The sequence below is a fragment of the Arvicola amphibius genome, chromosome 5 (assembly GCF_903992535.2).
Source record: "Arvicola amphibius chromosome 5, mArvAmp1.2, whole genome shotgun sequence".
Lineage (NCBI taxonomy): Eukaryota > Metazoa > Chordata > Mammalia > Rodentia > Cricetidae > Arvicola > Arvicola amphibius.
Window position 1 is genome coordinate 22,512,368 of NC_052051.1, and position 20,921 is coordinate 22,533,288.

A 20,921-nucleotide genomic window follows, 5' to 3' on the forward strand; every position below is an offset into this window, starting at 1 on the left:
GGTGGCAGCAGAGCCACAGCAGCAGCAAAGCGCATGTGTCTTAGTGCGACACTTTCCAAAGGAAGACACTCCTTTCCTCACCTTTCTGCCGCAGAGGCCAAAGAGTCCAGAAGATGGTCTTCTTGTTTGATAAGTTCAGAGTTTAGATGGGTAATGTGGAGGCAGATCCAAGTAAACAACAGGTTAGGGAACCCCGCCAGGCTGGAAGCCCCTGGCTTTAAACATGTATTTTGTTTGCACAGACCCAACACACAGCATCTGTAGTTCCCGAGTCGCTATGTACATAAAATACAGACACTACAAGGATGCCCAAGACGCCCAGACAGTACACACAGAACAGTGACCAGGTACCCATAGATGCATACGGTGAGTACACATAGCTCCATGTGATGAACTCACATAGAATTTTAGCTGCAGGTACTTAGTCTTGTCTGCCTAAATGAACGGCCACAGAGAATACATGCAGTCAGTACACACTACAGAACCCCTTGGGATTCACAGACTATAAATACACATATGACCCCCATCCTAACTCTGCTTGTAAAGCCCTGCCCTGAACATGCCAGAGAGCTGAACGATTGCTAACATGCAGATCCAGAGGGCTGCAGCTTAAATGCATAAAGCACGGAAAACAAGGCAGAGCTGTGGTAAATGAAAAGTGTACTATGGAAGAGGGGCCCGGAGGTGGCGGGGCCATCAGGAAAGTCTATCAGAGAGAAGCTGACTCTGAGGCAGGTCATGAAGGATAGGGTAGGGACAGAGGCAGATCGGGGAGAGCTAGAATTCTTGGTAGAGTAAGCCAGATGGAAAGAGGGCCCAGGGAGCAAGTCTGGGGTGAATGGAAGATAATCAGAGCATGTGGGTGGACACTGGACACAAAAACAGGCCACCTTGCTCAGTGTCTCGTGAAGCTCAGGCTGCAGCTGGTCATGGACCCTCTCCTGAAGTCACCGCCTGCCTGAGAGAGGACATGGTGCAAATCAATAAAGGCAAATATGGTGAGACCCAGTAGCAACCTGATGTGTTCTAAACTGTGGGGTTACAGGATAGAGTTGGGGAAGCGGCAATGTTCAGGCCCTTTTCAGATTAACAGGGTTCCTTGAAGAAGAAAGCAAGCATAAAGAGGGTCTGAGGGAAGGGTTTCTTCTTCCTTTCTTGCTGTGGCATTCTGAGACACCTGAGTGCTTTTGTAGATTCTACAACAGATAAGTTTATTCTGTCTATGAAAACGGGCCACACCACTATCCTCAGGGCAGGTGGTGACTGCTGGCACGTGTGTGTATTAAACTGTGCGTGCGTAAGGACACTTCGAGGAAGCAAGCCAGAACTCACATCTTTGCCCACCCAAGACCTCTTCTCCAGTCTCCCCAACACCCAGCTTCACACATCGCCCCCGTCTCTCCAGTATCTTCTTCAGCCTGTTTCCTACGGTTCTGGGCATGTCTCCTCCAACCACTTTATTCTGGGCTCGTTTCTCCCTACTGGACACTCTCCTGGGTGACCCTTGCCCCCAATTTCAATCTTCAGCCTTTTGACTCTTGCTTCCGCTCCAGATTCGCATTTCTGTCCGCATAGCCAGGCTGGGATCATACCCTTTCCCAAACCTGCCTTTCTCCGGCCTTATTCGGTAAATACATCCCTCATCACTCCATCTTCAGTCAGACAACACTGGTTCCTTCTCATCCGCCCAGCCTCAGGTCTGGTTAATTAGTCCTAAAAAGACCCCATAGGGCGAGGAACCAAAGGCCTAAAGCGAGAAAACGATCCGGAGGCGGGGTTGGGCGGGGCCAAACCGCATCGCTAGCAACCATAGAGTCCTCCCAAAGGGCGGGGCTAGAGAGGCGCAAGTTTGGCTTGGCTCACGCGTGCTCCCGGAAGTCGGGCTGGGAGGAGGCGGAAACGGAAAGCTAGTTACGGGAGAAGTTGTAGCGTGTGGAGATTGGAGTCGTTTGGTGAGTTGGTGGGACGCGGGACGACGAGGGTCAGTTCCGGGCTCCGCGGCGGGAGAATTAGGGGCAGGAGAGTCAGGAGGGATCCTGTGGGTGGGTGCGACCCGAGGTCTGAGGGGCCTGAGAGGGCGGGTCAGAGGAAGAGAGGTGGGTTGACCCGGCTCCTGAGAGGATCTGTCGGCCCAGAGCCCGCAGTCGCGCAGCCCCCCGGCTTCTTTCATGGCGGTCAGAGCGTCGTTCGAGAACAACTGTGAGATCGGTTGTTTCGCCAAGCTCACCAACACTTACTGCCTGGTGGCCATCGGGGGATCAGAGAACTTCTACAGGTGAGAGCTTCTGGCCCTGGGGCACCGGGCAGGGAGGGGGATGCCGGGAGCGAGAGGGACCCCAGGAACCAGCGACTCCGTCTCTCTACAGTGTGTTCGAGGGCGAGCTCTCCGAAACCATTCCTGTGGTGCATGCATCCATCGCGGGCTGCCGAATCATCGGGCGCATGTGTGTGGGTAAGGCAGGTGGAAGACGCCGAGGGACGAATGGAGCCTTGAAGCCCTGAACCAATCATTAACTCCTGGAGCCTACCCCAGTGATCTGGGGATTTCCAGGCTTTCAGGCTCGCTGGACTCAGGAACCTGTCAGGGGTTGGTGGGACTCAGTTTAACTGCAGATCGAAAGCCTGCTAGCACAGACTTCCCGAGAGTAGTCCTAGCAAACTTGTATTAAGTACTTTGATTCTTGATCTCTGTTCCTTCACAGCGACGCTGGAAAGTAGGGATTGCCCTCCTTGGACTTTTGAGGAAACTGACTCTTAGAGCTGTGTGACTCACCAAGTTCCACTACTAGGGTGGAGGAGGATTTGAGGCTCACCTCTTCTTTTTTTTTTTCTCTGATTATGGACAAGTTGCTTCATGCTTTTAAGCATTAATTTCTGCCTCAACAAAGAAACTAAGAGTCCCAGGTCATCCTGTTCAACTACATTTAAATCGTACATTCTCTAAATACATCTATTGAATGGCAGCCTTTACACTTTGACCTCTAAGCACCGCTGAATAGCCTCCAACTTTCAGTTCTTTTTCTCTTTTCTTTTTTTCTCCTTCCACGTTGGCGTCAGCCACACTGTCCCTATAGCTAAAAATGACCTCCTGATGCTCCCGCATCCACTTCCCGAGTTTTGGGATTAGTATGTGTGTGCCATCCTGCCTAAGCAGTTTACTTGGCTCTTTGTACATTGCTGCCACCCCTTTTTTGGTTTTGTGAGACAGCGTTTTTCTGTGTGACAGTCCCGGCTGTCCTGGAGCTTGCACTGTAGACCAAGCTGGCCACAAACTCACTGAGATCCACCTGCCTCTGCCTCCCAGGTGCTGGAATTAAAGGCGTGCTCCACCACCACCGGCCACCCCCCTCCTTTTTTTTTTGGTTCTGCATGTTGGGGTTATTCAGACTTTTATTTACATTAAAAAAATTTTTTTTAGGTGTTGAGCATGGATGATGACTATACATAGTTTCTTATTTACTGCAGTGCTCTGATCTTTAAATAATAAAAAAATCCTGGCCTTTAACTGTGTCCTTAGGATATGAAACAAATTCTGACAGGATATGGGAGATTTTAGCCTGGTCTTTGGTCTGTTTTAATGAAAGTAACTTGAACTTCAGAAGTTCAGAACTGTGGCTCCTAAGGCTAGGCAGAAGTATAGCTGTTGTCATAATGTAATGTGGTTTGTTCTTTCACACTGTTGAATGCTTTGTATTAATATTCTAATGATTACAAGTATTTAGACAATTTTCACTTTGGTGTCTATGTAGATATGAGCTTATGTACATATTTCTAGTGGACATACACAGACGAGTGGATTGAAGTGGCCACAGGGTGTGTGACAGGTTAGGGTAGTAGATTGACCAGTGATTGGCCAAGACAGACAGCCTTTGTGCACTCGAGTCAGAGCGCAGAGTTTTAGTTGTTCTGTGTATTACTGCTGCCACTTGATGATCTTTGGGAAATTTTAGCTATTCAGGTAGGTATGTAATGTTAGCAAAATGTAATGCAAGAGCCTTCCGTGCCAGTCCTGAACTCCCCCCAACCTCCAGTTGATAACGATGAAGTGGATGATGTGTGTGGGGATAGATTCTTAGCCATCTGAGGCCTGTCCAGGGGATCCATGGTTCATGCATGGATCTGTAGGATTTGAGTTTAGAGCTCTCTTAGGAAAGCTAATCGGGCTAGAACAGGAGATATCCCAGGGAGTATCTCTTATGCTCATGGTTTATCTTTATATCCTACCTTACAATTTTGTTCTCTCCAGGGAACAGGCATGGGCTCCTGGTCCCCAACAACACCACGGACCAGGAGCTGCAGCATATCCGCAACAGCCTTCCAGATTCAGTGCAGATACGGCGGGTGGAGGAGCGACTCTCAGCCCTTGGCAACGTTACCACCTGCAATGACTATGTGGCCTTGGTCCACCCAGACTTGGACAGGGTGAGATGGCAGCTTGGGCTGGAAGTTACAGGACTAGCCTAGCTAGTAGATAGCCATTAATCCCCCAAGGCAGGAACTGAGGGTTCCATTTGCGTACTTTCTTTTCTTTTTTTTTTTTTAAGATTTATTTATTTATTATGTATACAACATTCCTTCCATGTATGCTTGTATGCCAGAAGAGGGCACCAGATCTCATTACAGATGGCTGTGATCCACCATGTGGTTGCTGGGAATTGAACTCAGGACCTCTGGAAGAGCAGTCAGTGCTCTTAACCTCTGAGCCATCTCTCCAGACCCCATTTGCGTACTTTCTAAGTTATCTCAGCACTCAAAGTTTCTTACTCCTGTAGGAAAATAAGACCTTTGTGGGTCAGTAAGTATCAAGCTGGTAGGGCATCCTTCAGGGTTGGGATTGGCCTATTCAGTCTTGGGCCATGGCCATGATAGTTGGTTGACAGTTGAACTAGGGTAAGTATGTATTGAAAGGGTGACATGGGGCCAAGACTCACGTTTTTCAGGGCTTGCTTAGGTTTTAGGGGCTCTAGGCTGGGCCTAGAGTCTTAGCCATCCCCAGGTCTTGCTCAGTGAGGCTTCCATGTGCAGATGTGTAGTAAAAAGGGACTCAGGGAGCAACGTCTGGGTTGTGTGGAGAGCCCCTGGATGTTTGGTCACAGAACCTTTGTCAGCAGGAGACAGAAGAAATCCTGGCTGATGTGCTCAAGGTGGAAGTCTTCAGACAGACAGTTGCTGACCAGGTGTTAGTAGGGAGCTACTGTGTCTTCAGTAATCAAGGGGGTCTGGTGCACCCTAAAACTTCAATCGAGGACCAGGACGAGCTGTCCTCCCTTCTTCAGGTTCCCCTTGTGGTAAGCATTCCTGCTTTCTGACCCCTGTCTACTAGAGGCAATCCCTTTTGTCAGTCATTACCTTTCCTGGTTTGACACACGAACAGGCTTGGGAGAAGAGTCCTCCCTTGCAGTTAAGAGCCATGACTTATGTTGAGCTCACCCTCTGCAGGCCGGCACTGTGAACCGAGGGAGTGAGGTGATTGCTGCTGGGATGGTAGTGAACGATTGGTGTGCATTCTGTGGTCTGGACACAACCAGCACAGAGCTGTCAGTGGTGGAGAGCGTCTTCAAGCTAAATGAGGCCAAGCCTAGTACCATTGCCACCAGCATGCGGGATTCCCTTATTGACAGGTAACTTTGCCCTTTTTTTGTTTTGTTTTTCGAGACAGGGTTTTTCTTTTGTGTGTGTGTGTGTGTGTGTGTGTACTTTTTTTATTGATATTTATTGAGCTCTACATTTTTCTCTGCTCCCCTCCTTGACACTCCCCTCCCCTCTTCAGTCCTCCCCCAAGGTCCACATACTTCCAATTTACTCAGAAGATCTTGAGACAGGGTTTTTCTGTGTAACCCTGACTGTCCTGGAACTCTGAGATCCGCCTGCCTATGCCTTCTTAATGCTGGGATTAAAAGCGTGTGCCACCAGGCCTGGTTTACATTGTCTTTGAGAGGGGAGGAAGCTATGTCATTGAACCAGAGCCAATGTGAGCATGCATACGACTTAGAGCCCCCAAATGTCCCTGGGCATCTGCTCAGACTCAGCCTTCCTTGAAGATGGGGCTCTCTAGGCAGACCTTTCCTGTGATCCATCTTACTCGATCACTGACCATGTTCTGCAGTTTGTATTTGCCTATGTGTCTGTCCACTGTCTCTAGCTAGTGGTCTAAACCCTGAGATAGAAAAGAGCTGTTAGCTAGGGAAGGTGAGAATGCTCCTCTTAATCACCAAGGAGACCCCAGATTGCTAAGGGCACTCTTAAACAGGTTGCAGGTGGATTTTATATTGAAATCAGAATTTAGACCAGTGGTTCTTAACCTGTGGATTTCAACCCCTGTGGAGATTGATTGGCCCTTTCTCAGGATTGCATACTGGGTATCTTGCATATCAGATATTTACATTATGATTTATAACACCAACAAGATTACAGTTCTGAAGTAGGAACGAAAATAATTTTATAGTTGGGGATCCTTAGAACATGAGGATTAGCCGGGCAGTGGTGGCGCACGCCTTTAATGCGAGCACTCGGGAGGCAGAGGCAGGCAGATCTCTGAGAGTTTGAGGCCAGCCTGTCTATAAGAGCTAGTTCCAGGATAGGCTCCAAAGTTACAGAGAAACCCTGTCTCGAAAAACCAAAAAAAAGAAAAAAAAAAGGATTAAAGGGTAACAGCATTAGGGAGGTTGAGAGTCTAGGCTTCAACCAAGGCCAGGCAGTGGTGGCGCATGCCTTTAATCCCAGCACTTGGGAGGCAGAGGCAGGCGGATCTCTGAGTTTGAGGCCAGCCTAGGGTACAGGCTCCAAAGCCACAGAGAAACCCTGTCCCGAAAAAAACAAAAAAGAAAAAAAGCCAACCAAGCTGAGCTGGGCATGGTTGCTCCCTTGGTTACTCACTGTCTCACTTGGGAGGCAGGACTTTGACTCTCATCTGGAAGAGCAGCGGGAGCAGATGCTGGGTAGTTTGGCCTCCTTTTCCTCAGCCTGCCAGGGACCTTTCTTAAGGCATGCCATACCCAACTAACAGATACCTCTCTGAGGCTAGAAACCCCAAAGTGGCAAGAAACAGATCCTTTGTTTACCATGGAAGGACTTTCCCTATATCATACTGCATTTGTTTGCACTGATGCCCGTGGATAAGGCTGCATGGGGTAATCAGGTAGTGTAGTTCTGTATCCTGTCCCTAAAGGGTTCAGTGTATATGGGCAGTAGAGTTGCTACATTTAACTTTTGGCTGTTAAACAAGCAACAAATGGTCCCTTAATTGTTCCCATATGGAACTGGTGGGAAATTTTCTGGGATTATAGAAGTTTCATGGGTGATATTAGTCTGCTTCAGGGGATGAGGTGTTTAAATATGGAGAAAAGCGTGAGGGAGAGCCTCATACAGATAGATGGGAAATGCTGGGTGTGGGAAGGATGAACATTTCCCAGAGGCTGAGGGCTTCACATTCCAGTATCAGGAAGTTTGGGTTGTTAGCCTGAGATTTTGAGCTTTAATGGATGTTGGGTTGCTTGTTTGTGTAGATTCTCAGAATACAGTTGAGCTCCGTGACCCAAGCCGGTGAGGTGCTGAGGTAGATCTGTGTGCCACCACACCTGGCTGTGTGCGTGTCTTAATAAGCTGCTCGGAGAAGTTTTGATGAGGACATTTTGCACTCACTCTGACTAACTTTGCTGTCAGAACTGGTGAACAATTGAGAACTTATGCACTCTAGGCAAGTGCTGTGCCATCGAGCTACACCCCAGCCTGAGAAGTTGTTCAACAGCGTTTATGTGCCAGACAGTATTAATGTGATGATCAGAACACACCCTGGCCTTTGGAACAATGGAATTTTGTAAGGAGGTAGTGCCAATAATTTAACCAAGAAACAAAAATTTTGAGGCTAGAGAGATGGCTCAGAGGATAAGAGCACGCTGTTCTTCCAGAGGTTCTGAGTTCAATTCCCAGCAACTACATCCATCCATAATGAGATCTGGTGCTGTCTCCTGGCCTGCAGTGATATGTGCAGACAACATTGTATATGTAATAAATAAGTAAAAAAAATAAGTAAATACATAATAAATAAGTAAAAAAATAAGTTTATAAGTAAATAAGTAAAAAAACCAAAAAACTTCTTAAGTAATAACTGCAAAGAAATTTATAATTATATAACCTAATAATTGGTAACTATCAAAAAAACTATAGCAAAATATTGAATTATAGAGACTATTTTAAAGTTAAGCAGAACTGCTAGCCACTGGTCAGTGTGTTCCTGGTAGTCCTTGCCTATGCTATTAGACAATAGAAAGGAAAGGGTCTTAGTAAGGAAGGGAAGCCTCATTAGTCAGTTTCCTTCAGCTTTTGGACATGTTTAGAGGTGCCCATAAGACTTCTCAGTGAAGATGCCAGCTTGGCATGGGGTAAAGTGCTTGCTGTGCAGGCAGTATTCCCAGCACCCACATAAAAGGTGGGCTCTGCCACGTGCTGGGAGCTCACTGGCCACTTGCAGAAGTGATGGGTTCCAGTTTCAGCGAGAAACCCTTTCTGAAAAAATAAATTGGAGAAGCACTGAGAAAGACATATGACATCAACCTCTATATGTGCCTGCATACACATTAAGCATTCCAGTTTCTCTCTCAGACAGTGATTAACACCTCCGGTAAGAGTGATTTCACTTGACCTGTTTTCCAGTTTGTGCACTTTTGTATCAGCAGTTCTGGAAAAGGAGGCCTGGCCTCTTAGGGCTGGTCTGGGCACATCTGTCCTTACTGACCTTCCTTGCTTCTATATCTTACGTTCTGAAGCTCAAGTTTATGATCAATAACCGAATAAATTGGAGAAAGGTGACCTAATGAGGAAAGAATAGATTTTACTTTTCAAACAGAGTTTTAGGCCAGCCCTTCATGTACAAGATTAGTCAAATCTGAAACCTTGGGACAGGTGGGGTTGAGTGGCTTTTCAATGAGCAGAGAGGTCTGGGGTGGGGCAGTGTGTGCCCTGTAAACAGCTACTGATCCACGCTTTCTCTCTGCAGCCTCACCTGAGTCCCCTTCCTGCTGTTGTGTGGCTCCTGCCTCTGGACTTTAGCTCCTTTTCCATGCCTGAGCTAGTCAACCAAGTGCTGGCAGCAGGCCATGGCAGAGAGCTCATCAGAGCTGAATGGTTGATGCCCAATTCTTCACCTGTGCCATCTCTCGACTATTGTTGCAGAAAAACCTGCCTTGTCATGCCAGCTTTCAGTTCTTTTGGCCCCTGGATGAAACTTCTGCTGTCTTGTGCCCCACCCCATTAAAGGACTGCGTCCCACCGTGCTCAGTGTGCTGTTTGTGGACAGCCTCCGTTGGCAGTGCTTTCCCAGCTCTTCCTGGGTCATGGGGAGGTTGGGTGGGGTTGTCGTGCAGTGCTTTCCCTCAAGAAGATGGGAGACCTGAGAGTGTGGAGGCACACCTTTAGTGCCTAGGAAAGTGGATATGTAAATTGAGGCCTGCCTGGCTACATAGCAAGTTCTAGGACAACCAGATACACATAGTGAGACCCCAACTAAGTAAAGATGAACAAGAGAAATTTAGTGTGCCCTCTGAGATTCCCCATGTAAACCCATCTTCTGCCTCTGCTTTCCTGGCCGCAGAATGAGAGTCACTGCTCTTCTCTCTGCCAGGGAAAGCACCCTGTGAGGCCACAAGACACAGCTTCAGCATATTCTAACCCTGTCCGACCTTGAGGAAGATGGAGTAGCCTTGGGTGCCAGCCGTCCCCTCTGATTGGTTCCAGCCGGTTCGTGGGGCGGAGCCTGGGGTCCTGGGCGTGGCTGGCAAGTCCCGGGCCTCTCCCGAGCTCAGTGAGCCCGCCCCTGGCGTGCGAAATCCTTTCTAGGGCTCAACTACGTCATAACGCTGCTCCGCCCAGGCCAGGCCGCTAAAGCTGCGTTTCCTGCAAAGCCGCTTTCACTTCGCTCCCTGAGGTGAGGGTGGGATAGGGTGTTGGTGGTGGGTGGGGTGTCACCTGCTCTGGCCTGGTGCCTAATGGACTTCTGTTACAGACCATGGGCGCTTTCCTGAGTGGTGGCCAAGATGGCCCGGAGCCCGCGCAGCCCCAGCCTCCGGCGCCAGAGGGTCCGCAGCAGCCTCAGCCCGAGCCCGGCCCGTGGGGACCGCTGGATGATGTGCGCTTTCTTATCGCCTGCACATCCTGGTACTGACCCGGTTACCCCTGGCCTACGTGCCCTCTTGGGTCTGGCCTGGCTGTGTCTCCTCACCCTCATGATTTCCTGTTTTACTTCCTCTGGGCAGAGATTCAGGAAAGATCCTAGAGACTGGAAGTCCCACAGGGCGACCTCGGGGTACTGCTCCCCAACCTCAGATTTGTTCCTTCCTCACCAGCCCCTAAGCCAGATCATTCCCAAGCCCCTTTGCCGCTCCGTCCTGGGGCAGCCTCCCTGAAGCAGAAGAACCAGGACCAGATGCTGGCCTCCTAGCAGGATCTGATGCTGTTGAACTCTGGTTTTCCCTCGCTAGAACTGAGCTGCTGCACGTGTCCCAGGCCACAGCCCCTGTGCCCTGTCTCCAGAGAAACCTTGCCACAGTGACCCTCCCATACTCCTGAGGTACCTGGAGGGAGGACGTCTGATTGCTGGCTGCAGAAGGCCCCCGTGTACCCTTCTCTCAGTAGCTATTTAAGGGCACACTCAGGCCCTCGTCTTTGTTCCCACACCCCAGGGAAAAGACGCTGTATTTCTGTTTTATTTAGAAATGATTTAAAAAACATCATACAAAGGCTGATCAGTTTAAAATGTGACCGACACTGAGATGCTGTGATGTCACCCAGGCTGAGGGGAAGCCGAGCTCTGGGGGCCCTGGTGCTTTGCCCCTCTGACTGCTCTGGCCTGGGGTGATGGACAAACAGATGACTGCAGGCAGAAGAATCCAAGATTGGAAGCCTCTAGGCTGAGCCCTCTGGGCCCGGCCCTGCATCCTTCTCATCTGCAGCCTGGGCTGCCTGCCTCCATCTCCTGTTCTTTCTCAACTGGTCTTGGAGTACCAGGAGCCAACAGGGAGCATGCGGGGCCTAGAGCTTTCAAGAAGTGAGAGCACCAACCTGAGGAGAGGGACCAGGAAGTTGGGGGAGGGAGGCCCAGAAGAGAGGACTAGAAAAGACATTGATCTCAGATCCTAGAAGGGCCCACAGATGGGAACACAGACCCAGCCAGAGCCACTATGGCAGAGGCAGATAACAAGACCTCCCTGGGCTTCATTTGAGGGCAAGATGAGCGCTGCCCTCAGCCTCTCAGGGCCTTCGTGTGAGTGGACAGGTGTGAGCTAATAAAGTGCTTGGCAAAGTATAAAACACCATACAAACCTATGAATCACTAAATCTCGCAACCGTTCCCCGCCTGCCCCAGGGAGCCTGCCCTTGGCCGAAATGAGAAAAAAACCAGAATGGTGATGATGGGGCACAGTGCACCCATACAGATGCTTCTGGGACGAGAGACTTTACTCAATAGCTCCCAGGGCAGCAGGAGTCCCTGTCTGCGCTATAGGGTAAGCTAACCCAAATCCTAGAGGCCACAGGGCAAGGCCCATGCAGGCTCAGAGGGCAGGGTTAGTGTTGGCACCCCTCTAGAACCCTGAAGGCTGCCCCCTAACTGCTTTTGGACTTCGGCAGAGAGCCAGCAAGCATCACCGCACCCATTGGTCTTGCCTGATGACAAGCATGGCTGCCAGACTGGAGCAAGTCCAGCCTAAACCTAGGAGCTCCTATCAGATGTGAAGAAGGGCCTCGGGTTAATAAGAAAAAAGGGAAAAGAAAAGAAGAGTGGGGTGGGGTAGAGAGTGAGGGGAAGCCCCTAAGCTTGGGGCCGCTGCCAGCGAGGAGTACCCTTTTCCTAAGAGCAGTGCAGGAAGATGGGCCCAGTGAGCTGGGCTGCCAGGGTCAAGACTGGAGCACAAACACTGCCTCCAGGCTGAGAGATTGAGTTGCCTCGGGGTCACTGGGGTGTGGATGGAGTACTTAAAAGGCTGTCCTGGTCCTTTACTCTGAGGCTATGACTGGTGGCTCTAGAGCCATCTCTGCTTCTCCTAACTAGTCAGACTGAGCGCCCATGCCACCAAAGACAGGATGGAGCAGGGCTGGGGACAACATTAATGGAAGGGGGGTAGAAGATGCTCACGAACTTGGATCCGCCTCCAGAACTAGGGTCAGTTCCCACCCCTAGTTGAGCCTCCTGAACAGGACCCCTGCTAGTATCAGGATCCGAGAGTGGCCTTTGCAGCACCGTGGTCCTTAATGCCTGGGAAAGGGCCACCACACTGGCCTCATCACCGAGACAGTCACCTCTAATTGACCTAAAGCCTCAAGTAGCCTTTGCAAAATGGGACTTTAAACAGTAGTGACAGGACATTTGAATATTCACGACATGACAGCTGGGGTCCTTGTGAGACCCAGCTGGGCCACAGCCTTGCCTGCAGCATGTGGCCCTAAATCCTGGGTCTCAGAGGAGACCTGATGAGTGGGGCAGGTTTCCTGAGGAATCTGCTATTGGCTAGCAGGGGAAACCCAGGCTTTACCCACTGTGTTGGCAGCAGGGGCGCTGCAGCCTTGGAGGATAGTGGGGGTAGGGATGAGGGGACATCTGACCAGCAGGTGTTGGCAGAGGGGACTGGGATTGGTGGCATCTCAGGGAAGGAGGGGAGGGTGAGAGCTAGTGCTGGCTTGCCTCAGAGGGCTGGGTCCCAGCCAGGCCTGGAGCTTTGGTACCCTGCAGATACCATAGTGACCTCAGGGGCACCTCCTGGCATGATTCTTGCTTCCTGACAGGGCCTGGCTTATTCCCTTGGGTAGAGAGTGATCTACCCAGGCCAGAAGGTTGGCAACTGGGTGCCAGCTACCCAACCTGGGGCATAGCCACCCTCATTCCCTGCCCCATACTCAGCCTAGACCAATGCACCCACCACTTCAGCTACACACGAACCTGGCCTAGGGCCCTGCTGGCCCCGGTGGGCAGTGGCTAGAGCTGCCCCTCAGACCCTGGTGAGGAAGGGCCTGGCTGGCCAGACTGGGTAGACAGAGAGGGCTCTGGGCTGCTCATACCCACTCCTGGACTGGCCGCTTATAGTAGGTGACGGGCTGAGGACCCGCCTTGTTCTTGAACTGGAAGATAGTGTAGAGCAGCACCAGGAGGCAGAGGGACAGGGTGCAGGGGACGACCACAGCCACGGCATTCACGGAGCCTGGCACATCATCGATGGTCACCATGATGTCCACATCATCCTGGGGCAGCCTCCGCTCCTTACGCCGCTCCACTTCCTTCTGCTTGCAGCCCATCCAGTCACGCAGGATGTTGCGTGGGTAGCCTGGCTCCACACTCAGTTTTTGGTTGTCAAACTTCCAGTAGTCCCGGCCTTTGTAGAAGTAGGTGTAATCTGCAGGAAAGGGAAGGACTCAGCACCACCGCTCCCAGACACTCCCTAGCACCTGTTCTGGACTAGGGTGGACCTGGGGTGCGAGAGAGAAGCTCCAGGTGGCACGGTAGGTGGAGGGAGTGGCCTGCTGGAACCCAGGGGGTTGTGTGAGTGCAGTGACCGTGCACAGTAACTAACACAGCAGGGAGGGCCCCCGGGACCTGGAGCAGCCCACCTGTTGGCTCAAGGGTTCTGGGAAACCACTAAGGGGTTTTGAGTAGAGCTGGCAAAGGCTTTCATTTATACTGCCCAGGCTGGATCATTCTTAGTCTGGAAACAGCTCTGTCATACTGTGCCCCAGGCTTACTATAAGGGGCAGATCAAGCCCCCAGTTTAAGGCTTGTACAGTGCAATCTCCATAGCTCTGGGCCCTCAGTCTAACTCTCGCCCCAAGCTAATGAGAGTTGAGGAGCAAAATTTGGTCTGTTAGCCACAGACACCATGACTCCACAATTACAGGGTTTTTTTTGGGGGGGGGGGAGCTGACATCACTTTGTAACATAGATACAAATTCTTAGGGCACTTCTCGCAACTTTGATGGCTGGAAGGAAAGGAGGCAGGCAGCAGGCCAGGCAACTCTCCAATTACTCCTTAGGCAGCTCCCTCAAGGCTCCCAGCAACAGCCTTAGCAACCCAGCCATCTATAGACAGCAAAGCAGCTCACTTAGACTCTCCCCATTGGCTGGCTCCCCGGGACTTTCATTGGTCAAGGTCTTTGATGTCACCTGTCTCTGAGGCTCCCCAGAAGGCAGCACATTTTAAAGCCACAAAGGAGTGGCGCTCTCTGCCTTGTTTATGTCAGAGATGCTATTTTCTGTCACTGGGCTGAGAACTCTCCAAGGCTTGCAGCTTCTGGCCTGAGGCTCCCACACAAACTGGCTCTCAGTAATCACCGTGCCGCGAATGACCTGTCTTCTTACACAAACGGAAGCACTAATGAGATCATAGGACAGCTGCAACCTCCACATGGCCCAGACTAGGTGGTGGCATTGCGCTGTGTTCTCTGTGATTTCCCTTTTATCTCCCAGCCCACAGGTCAGTCCCGGGATCATTCCCATTTCATGATGGCAGATTGTGAAAAGTTTAATGACTTGGCCTAACCTTACGCGTGGTGGAGGGGATCTGTGAACCCAGCCAGCCCTGTTCAGGAGTCACTGCTTTAGCCAGATCAACAAGGCAGCCATGGTGCTTGCTCTGCACCTGGTAAAGCCTGAACCTCCTTCGAGAAGCTTCTAATCTGGTAGGGAGACAGACTAGGCACTCCCTGATGGCACATGGAAGCAATTGCCAGCCTAGTCTTCAAACCCCATGAAAAAAGCATCTTGACCCGCCCCTGTCCATCACTGCAGGTTAATTTACTATGCGAACATGTCCATGTGGGCCAGTTGTGTGTTATCAAGTTACATTACTCAAACTTGGATACCCAGGGACTTTATCTGGGCCTTGAGAAGCACTAAAATTATCTCCCCATTCCCACCTCAGTTTGGCTCTTACATCCTTCCTTGCTGATGAAGGCCCCTTGTGGAGCCTGTGGGATGCCCTTCCACACGGTGATGGGCTTGGGGTAGCCAGGGTCTGTGGCTCGCCGCTCCTCGCTGTAGCGCCAGTACCGTTCGCCTTTGAAGAAGTAGGTTTTTCCCACAGGTTCCCAGCGCAGAGCCGTGTCGATTCCTTCACGGGGCAGGCAGCTGCCCAACTCTCCCAAGCTGTGGGGGTACCCAGGTTCCACTGTCACCTCTTTGAACACCCAGTACTTGTCACCTGCAGGAAGAGTCTGGAATCAGCCTTCAGGGGCCACCCAGAGCCGGGAGTTGTGGCCCATCTTCATTCATAAAGTCAGAATGTATGTCTTTTTAGCTCCTGGCCCAACAGATTTGTATAGTGAGAAGTCAATCATAGATTTTGGGCAATGTGTGCCATGCTGCTCAGGCTCTCTGATCCTTCATCTTGGTTTGTTATTCCTTTTTAAGACAGAGTCTTGTTTTTTATCCCTAGCTAGGCTGGAATTCATTCTGTAGATCAGGCTGATCTCGGACTTCCAGTGATTTGTCTCCCAAGTGCTGGGGCTACAGGTGGAGCCACCATACATGGCCACCCACTTGTCTTCATCCTCTTTCACTTTTGGTGATCACTCCTGTGGCATCACACACGACTACTTCCTGCAGCTGGGGTCAGGGGTGTGTGTGTGTGTGTGTGTGTGTGTGTGTGTGTGCTCTAATGGAAGCGAACCTACTGCTGAACAACCTGGAACCTCAGTGGGTTTATTATGTTTGGAACGGGGAAGGAGTTAGTGTCGGTGCAGGTGTCTATGGGCGAGCAGTCTCAGGATGGAGGAAGACACAGTTAATAGTTTTTGCACACATTGGTCAGCTGTTCACAAACGTTCTCACCTGGAACACAACAAGGCTTTACCAATTCTAAGCCTGACCCATATGGGGAAGGTTGCTAGTTTCCCACGATCCTGGTTCCTTGGTCCTTGACATAGCTGGCTCATAATAAACAATACATACCCACTCAGGACCTCAGCCACTCTTTACACACCCACTCGGGGCTCTCTCAGAGCTTCATATGCCCGTCTACTCTCCATGAACCTAACTCTGAGGCTATAGCTCAATATACTTTTGACCTAAGCCCCACCCCCTCATATCCTGTGCTCTGCCATGGTCCCTGGCTCCTCAGAATTGGGTTTTCAGGGCTCCTCATCCTACCAGACAGGCTCCTTTTGATCACCTTTCTACCTTCCAGTGTCCCTAAGAAGTGCGGGTTTAATCTCCGAGCTTCTTCCCTTCCTCTCTCAGCACTCAGCTATTCACAAGGCCCCAAGTCTTCTCACAGCCCTCCCTGGCTCTCTAGCTGTGGCTCTTCTCTGGCTTGGGCCTCATGGACAATGTTGTCCTCTGAAATACCCTTCCTGCCTCATTGCCTGCCACCTCTCCAAAGGTGCTACTCAGAAACCTGTAGCAAGTTTCCAGACTTGGCCAGCTGGGCCAGACTGAATTCTGGGTTGGCAAACACAACTCTTCAGGAATCGCTCTCCTAGGCCCCTTGTAGCTCTCCAAGGTGGGGCCTCATTGGCTGTAGGGTGAGCTGCTGAGCCCTTGGACTGTCTTCCAACACTCGGCTACATTCAGCCATGCTCTCCAGTTCCCTGTGTGTTTGCCTTGCCTTCCACCCAGCTTAGGTGGGGCGAAGTCAAGGTTACCACTGTAAAACAACTCAGAAGTGGGCTAGCCTAGGCTGGGCAGGTTAGCCTCCCTTCCCCTCCTGCTCATCTCTGCCCTGTGTGGCCTGCTCTGGGTGCTTACAGACCTGCGAGAATGACCTTCAAGTGCTGGGTGGGTGGTCTTCTTTGCCTTATCCTGTACTTCATGAGTGTGGAATTTTTTACCCCATTAACGCTGGCACTTTCTTGACTTGGCTTTCCCAGATGATCCACTTCCTATCTGTGGGGATCTGACTCTTCAGAAGTCAGTGTCTGCCCGTGGAGGGCATCTACTTCCCATGCTTCCCGCCCCACCTCTTCTGGTTTAGATGGGAAACAGGAAGCTTCCAAAAGGGCACAGAAATGCCCTATGTTACCTTTGAAGAAGACAAATCTTCCATCAGCCCTTTCGTAGGCTGCATCTATGCGGGCGGGCAGGCCCTTCCAGAACTGCTCAATCTGCATGGGGTAGCCCTCCTGCACCCGGTTATTACGCAGGCGCCAGAACCAGCGATCCTGGGTGGGGGGAGGGGAGGAAGACAAGAAAGGCGGGTGACAGGTCTTACCTCTGAATCCAGTGATCTCAGCCCCAGGGCTTAGGCCCAGCAACCCAACCCCAAGCCTGGGGCTCAGGCTCAGTCTCCCAAATGCTGCTTCCAGCTCTCAAAAGAAGACAGGATGTAACTCTTCATTTAAAACTCCTGCTGTCCAAGGACTAGGAGACACCCAGCAGATGGGTGTGGGAGAGGTGTGGAAAGGCTAGAAAGTCAACTGCCAAGGCCTGGAGTGGCCACGGGAGGGCAGCAGAAGGTCGCTGATAGCAGCTGGGCAGGGACTCGGTCTGTGGGATCCAGGTTGGTAAATGGGAGGATAAAACCCACACTTGCCTGTGAATACCTTCCTGGGAGGCTCGAGGAAATACGTGTGCTGTAGTAGGAGTATGGCTCACAGAAGATAGCATAGACCTAGGATATTTTTCAAAATTCATTTATGTATTTGGGTGTGTGCTTGAGTGTATGTAGGGCACATTACATGTGTGCACGAGCCTGCAGACATCAGAAAGAGGGCACTGGATTCTCTGGAACTGAAGTCAGAGGCAGTTATGAGCCACCATGTGGGGTACTGGAACTGAACACAGGTCCTACACAGAGTCTTAAAGAAGACCAAAGGCCTCAGTGACAGGCAGAACTAGGCTGGTTTTTACTTAGTGCTTAAAGCTTCCTGGGGGAGACCTTAGAAGGGAAATGGGGAAGTCTTCCTCTGCCACCCAGTGTTATGGAAACCTATTGTCCTGTTTGGTGAAGGGTATTTTCCCAGTGGCTGGAAGTGTACCAGCAGGCAGCTTTAGGCTCTTAGTTTTTTTTTAAAGATTTATTTATTTATTATGTATACAATATTCTGCCTCCATGTATCCCTGCAGGCCAGAAGAGGGCACCAGATCTCATTACAGATGGCTGTGAGCCACCATGTGGTTGCTGGGAATTGAACTCAGGACCTCTGGAAGAGCAGTGAGTGCTCTTAACCACTGAGCCACCTCTCCAGCCCTAGGTTCTCAGTTCTTTTGCAGTGGCTTCAGCTTCATTTTGCATTCAACATGAAATGATTCAGATGGGCCATTCTAGCTCCAGAACTTTCCATGAGGGACAGTGGCACCAGGTCCGTGTCTCCTCAGCTTCTTCCTCTGTCCTGACTGGCCTTCTGCTCCTGCTGCCCACAGCTGTTGGCTCTAAGGGTCCTTAACCAGAATCCCTCACTCCAGATTCTAGCTCAGAGTCTGTTTCCTCAAGGACCAAGCCTGTCATGCACTATGCTCAGACAGTCCCTGTCTCATGTGACAGGTTCAGGACAGGGAACATGAGGTAGCCTGGCCAGTACCCGTTACTCGTGCCCTGGCAGGAGCTGTAGACTCTGTCACCCCTGACCAGGCCCTGTTCTGCATCTTCCTAGCCATTAATCGTTACACCTCCTCTGTCAGAGGAATGGCTACCCAGGTTGGGTAGCTGAAGTCTGGAGAAAGAAGGTGGCTTAGTCAAGGTCATGGACCAGAAGCCATCTCCAGACTTTTCTTTCTTTCTTTCTTTCTTTCTTTCTTTCTTTCTTTCTTTCTTTCTTTCTTTTTTTTTTTTTTTTTTTAAGTTTTTCGAGACAGGGTTTCTCTGCAGCTTTTAGAGCCTGTCCTGGAGCTAGCTCTTGTAGACCAGGCTGGTCTCGAACTCACAGAGATCCACCTGCCTCTGCCTCTCCCAAGTGCTGGGATTAAAGGCGTGCGCCACCACCAACCGGCTTTTCCAGACTTTTCTTGAGCATTGGTTGGCTCCTTGGAAGCTGTCAGCTCACCAGTCTTTCCTTGTCACCCTGTAGAACCAAGCTGATTAACCTATCAGCACCAGAAAGAGACTCTGGGTCCTGGCCACTAGCAGGAATCTCCATTGTGGAAGAAGGGATGGGACATCCTGGGTGGCACTGGTCCACCGGCCGTACCTTAAACACAAACATCTCGCCCCGGAAGAGGGCCACCGTGTTGAAGTTGCCATCACAGATGTTGGGCTTGGCACCTGGAGTGGATGGTCGGTCCCCCAGAGGTGGCCGAGGGGGCCTGGGCTGCCGCTCATGTTTTCTCTCAGACGGTGAGTGGATCCTGCGGACCGGGAGTGTAGGAAGGGGCCTCGTGGGCTCCAGGGGCTCAGCTGGGGGTCCTGGAGAGAGGGGCTGCGTCTTAGAGAAGGCCCAGCTCTTCCTTGCTGTCATCTACCACTGCCCCATCACTCCGTAAGCAGTTCCACGTCAAGTCTGTCTCTTCTGACTTCCTGTCCCCTCTCCCTGATTTAACTCCCCAGTCTTTGAGAAAATAGATGGAAGCAACCACTCAGTAGGGACCTTTACTTTCCCATCCCCAAGTCTGGTGTCTTTCCCGTTTTAAGAAGAAACCTGTCCTAACTGAGGGCCAACATCCCACCCCCCCCCCCCTTTGCTGCTCTCTTCCACACAGGCTCGACTCTAACCGCTTTCAGTCTTCAGCAACTTCAATAGCACTTCGGCTCCCTCCTCCGCCCAAACCACTTGCCAAGATCACCAGTGATCTCTGTTCGGAAACCAGCGGTTATCAGCCCCAGCTTTGTTGACTGAATGAATCATGTCCGCAATGCAGGCTGTGGCTCAGAGGCCTGGGGTGGAGCCAGAGACAGTATGTCTTCAAGGTCTCAGGTGAAGCCCACATCACGGGTCTGAGGCCCACACATTGGATAGCAAGATTTTGGAAACATTTGCCTTGAACCATGTTCCCCCTTTTCCAGGGCCCTGAACTCTTAGCTTTGGGGCTGCTCTACTACCTTGTTAGAGAGTGCACCTTGCTCCAAAGATGGGGTACTCCCGAGGGTCTCTTTTCTTCCTTTTGTATGTCTCTCAACTTGGGCAGCTGATGGGGGTCACCTAGGGGAGTTCTACAACTCCTGATCTTCAGGGAACTCCCAGCTGGGCTTACTTAGATCTTTGGGGTGAGGGCTGGATGTCAGTATTTTTTTTAAATAAGAATCCTAAGGTGCTTCCCAAGGGCAACCCAGTTGAGAGTCACTGCTCTAAGGGCTCATTCGGGTTTCTGGCTTTAAAGACCCTCAGAGCTGTCCTCTGACATTCTGTGGTGACAGAAATGTTCCGTACTGTCAAACGGTTGCCTCTGGCCACATGCACGTGTGGCTATTGAGGACCTGAAGCGAGGGACCAGTCCTTAACAGCCGAGGAACTGAAACCAGTTTAACTATTATGCATCTCAATTTCAGTAGCTATTTGTAACTAGTAACTATGTATTGTACACTGAGGCCCCCAAGTGAATAATATCCCAGCCTTGGCCTGTGGGCTACAGACCGAGAGACAGGGTCTCATGTACCACTGTCTGGCCTAAAACACCTTATGTAGCAAAGGGGATGAATTTGAACTTCTGATCTTCTTGACACACTCTAGAAGGCTACCATGCCTGGTCCATGTTGTCTGCGAATCAAATGTAGGGCTTCATGTATGCTAGGTGAGCACCCTACAAGCTGAACCACACCCATAGCAAAGTCAGAAGTCTTGGTGTTAGCTTCCCACATCTGATCTGTCAGCAGATCCTGCCCATTCCACCTTTGAAGGAACTTCTAGTACTGGCTACCCACCCTGCCCCCCTGCTGCTTCACTGGCTGTGATCCTGGCTACTGTACCTCCTCCGGAGGAAGCCCCCACTCCTGTGCTATGTTGGCCAGCATTTGCTCATCTGAACTGGTCTCCCATTTCAACTAACCCGACTAGACCCTCCATGCCCCCGTGAC

At 51.0% G+C, this 20,921-nt stretch overlaps 3 protein-coding genes across 3 annotated transcripts in view; 2 read left to right on the forward strand and 1 right to left on the reverse strand.

Annotated features, from left to right (window-relative positions):
- Nucleotides 1-1,805: 1,805 nt before the first annotated feature.
- Eif6 (eukaryotic translation initiation factor 6) lies at nt 1,806-9,272 on the forward strand. Its single transcript, XM_038330147.1, has 7 exons — nt 1,806-1,952; nt 2,136-2,275; nt 2,367-2,452; nt 4,247-4,422; nt 5,112-5,288; nt 5,440-5,621; nt 8,996-9,272. The coding sequence occupies exons 2-7, from the start codon at nt 2,169-2,171 to the stop codon at nt 9,003-9,005; spliced, it is 738 nt and encodes a 245-aa protein (XP_038186075.1). The 5' UTR covers nt 1,806-1,952; nt 2,136-2,168; the 3' UTR covers nt 9,006-9,272.
- A 208-nt stretch (nt 9,273-9,480) lies between these two features.
- On the forward strand, nt 9,481-11,308 carry Mmp24os (MMP24 opposite strand). Its single transcript, XM_038331124.1, has 2 exons — nt 9,481-9,922; nt 10,001-11,308. The coding sequence occupies exon 2, from the start codon at nt 10,004-10,006 to the stop codon at nt 10,157-10,159; it is 156 nt and encodes a 51-aa protein (XP_038187052.1). The 5' UTR covers nt 9,481-9,922; nt 10,001-10,003; the 3' UTR covers nt 10,160-11,308.
- Nucleotides 11,309-13,041: 1,733 nt separating this feature from the next.
- Nucleotides 13,042-20,921, reverse strand: part of Mmp24 (matrix metallopeptidase 24) — a 41,821-nt gene continuing 33,941 nt past the window's right edge. The window contains exons 6-9 of the mRNA XM_038331296.1: nt 19,102-19,316; nt 16,998-17,136; nt 14,913-15,179; nt 13,042-13,379 (exon numbers count right to left, since the gene is read on the reverse strand). Coding sequence (XP_038187224.1) covers nt 13,042-13,379; nt 14,913-15,179; nt 16,998-17,136; nt 19,102-19,316 — 959 coding nt within the window. The remainder of the gene's footprint in view (nt 13,380-14,912; nt 15,180-16,997; nt 17,137-19,101; nt 19,317-20,921) is intronic.

What these genes read in the sequence shown, in the direction of transcription:
- Eif6 (XM_038330147.1), top strand. Translation starts at nt 2,169, where the DNA reads ATGGCGGTCAGAGCGTCGTTCGAGAACAACTGTGAGATCGGTTGTTTC. An exon ending in GGATCAGAGAACTTCTACAG is followed by an intron (nt 2,276 to 2,366) that starts GTGAGAGCTTCT and finishes GTCTCTCTACAG; the next exon opens with TGTGTTCGAGGGCGAGCTCT. An exon ending in TCCACCCAGACTTGGACAGG is followed by an intron (nt 4,423 to 5,111) that starts GTGAGATGGCAG and finishes CTTTGTCAGCAG; the next exon opens with GAGACAGAAGAAATCCTGGC.
- Mmp24os (XM_038331124.1), top strand. Translation starts at nt 10,004, where the DNA reads ATGGGCGCTTTCCTGAGTGGTGGCCAAGATGGCCCGGAGCCCGCGCAG.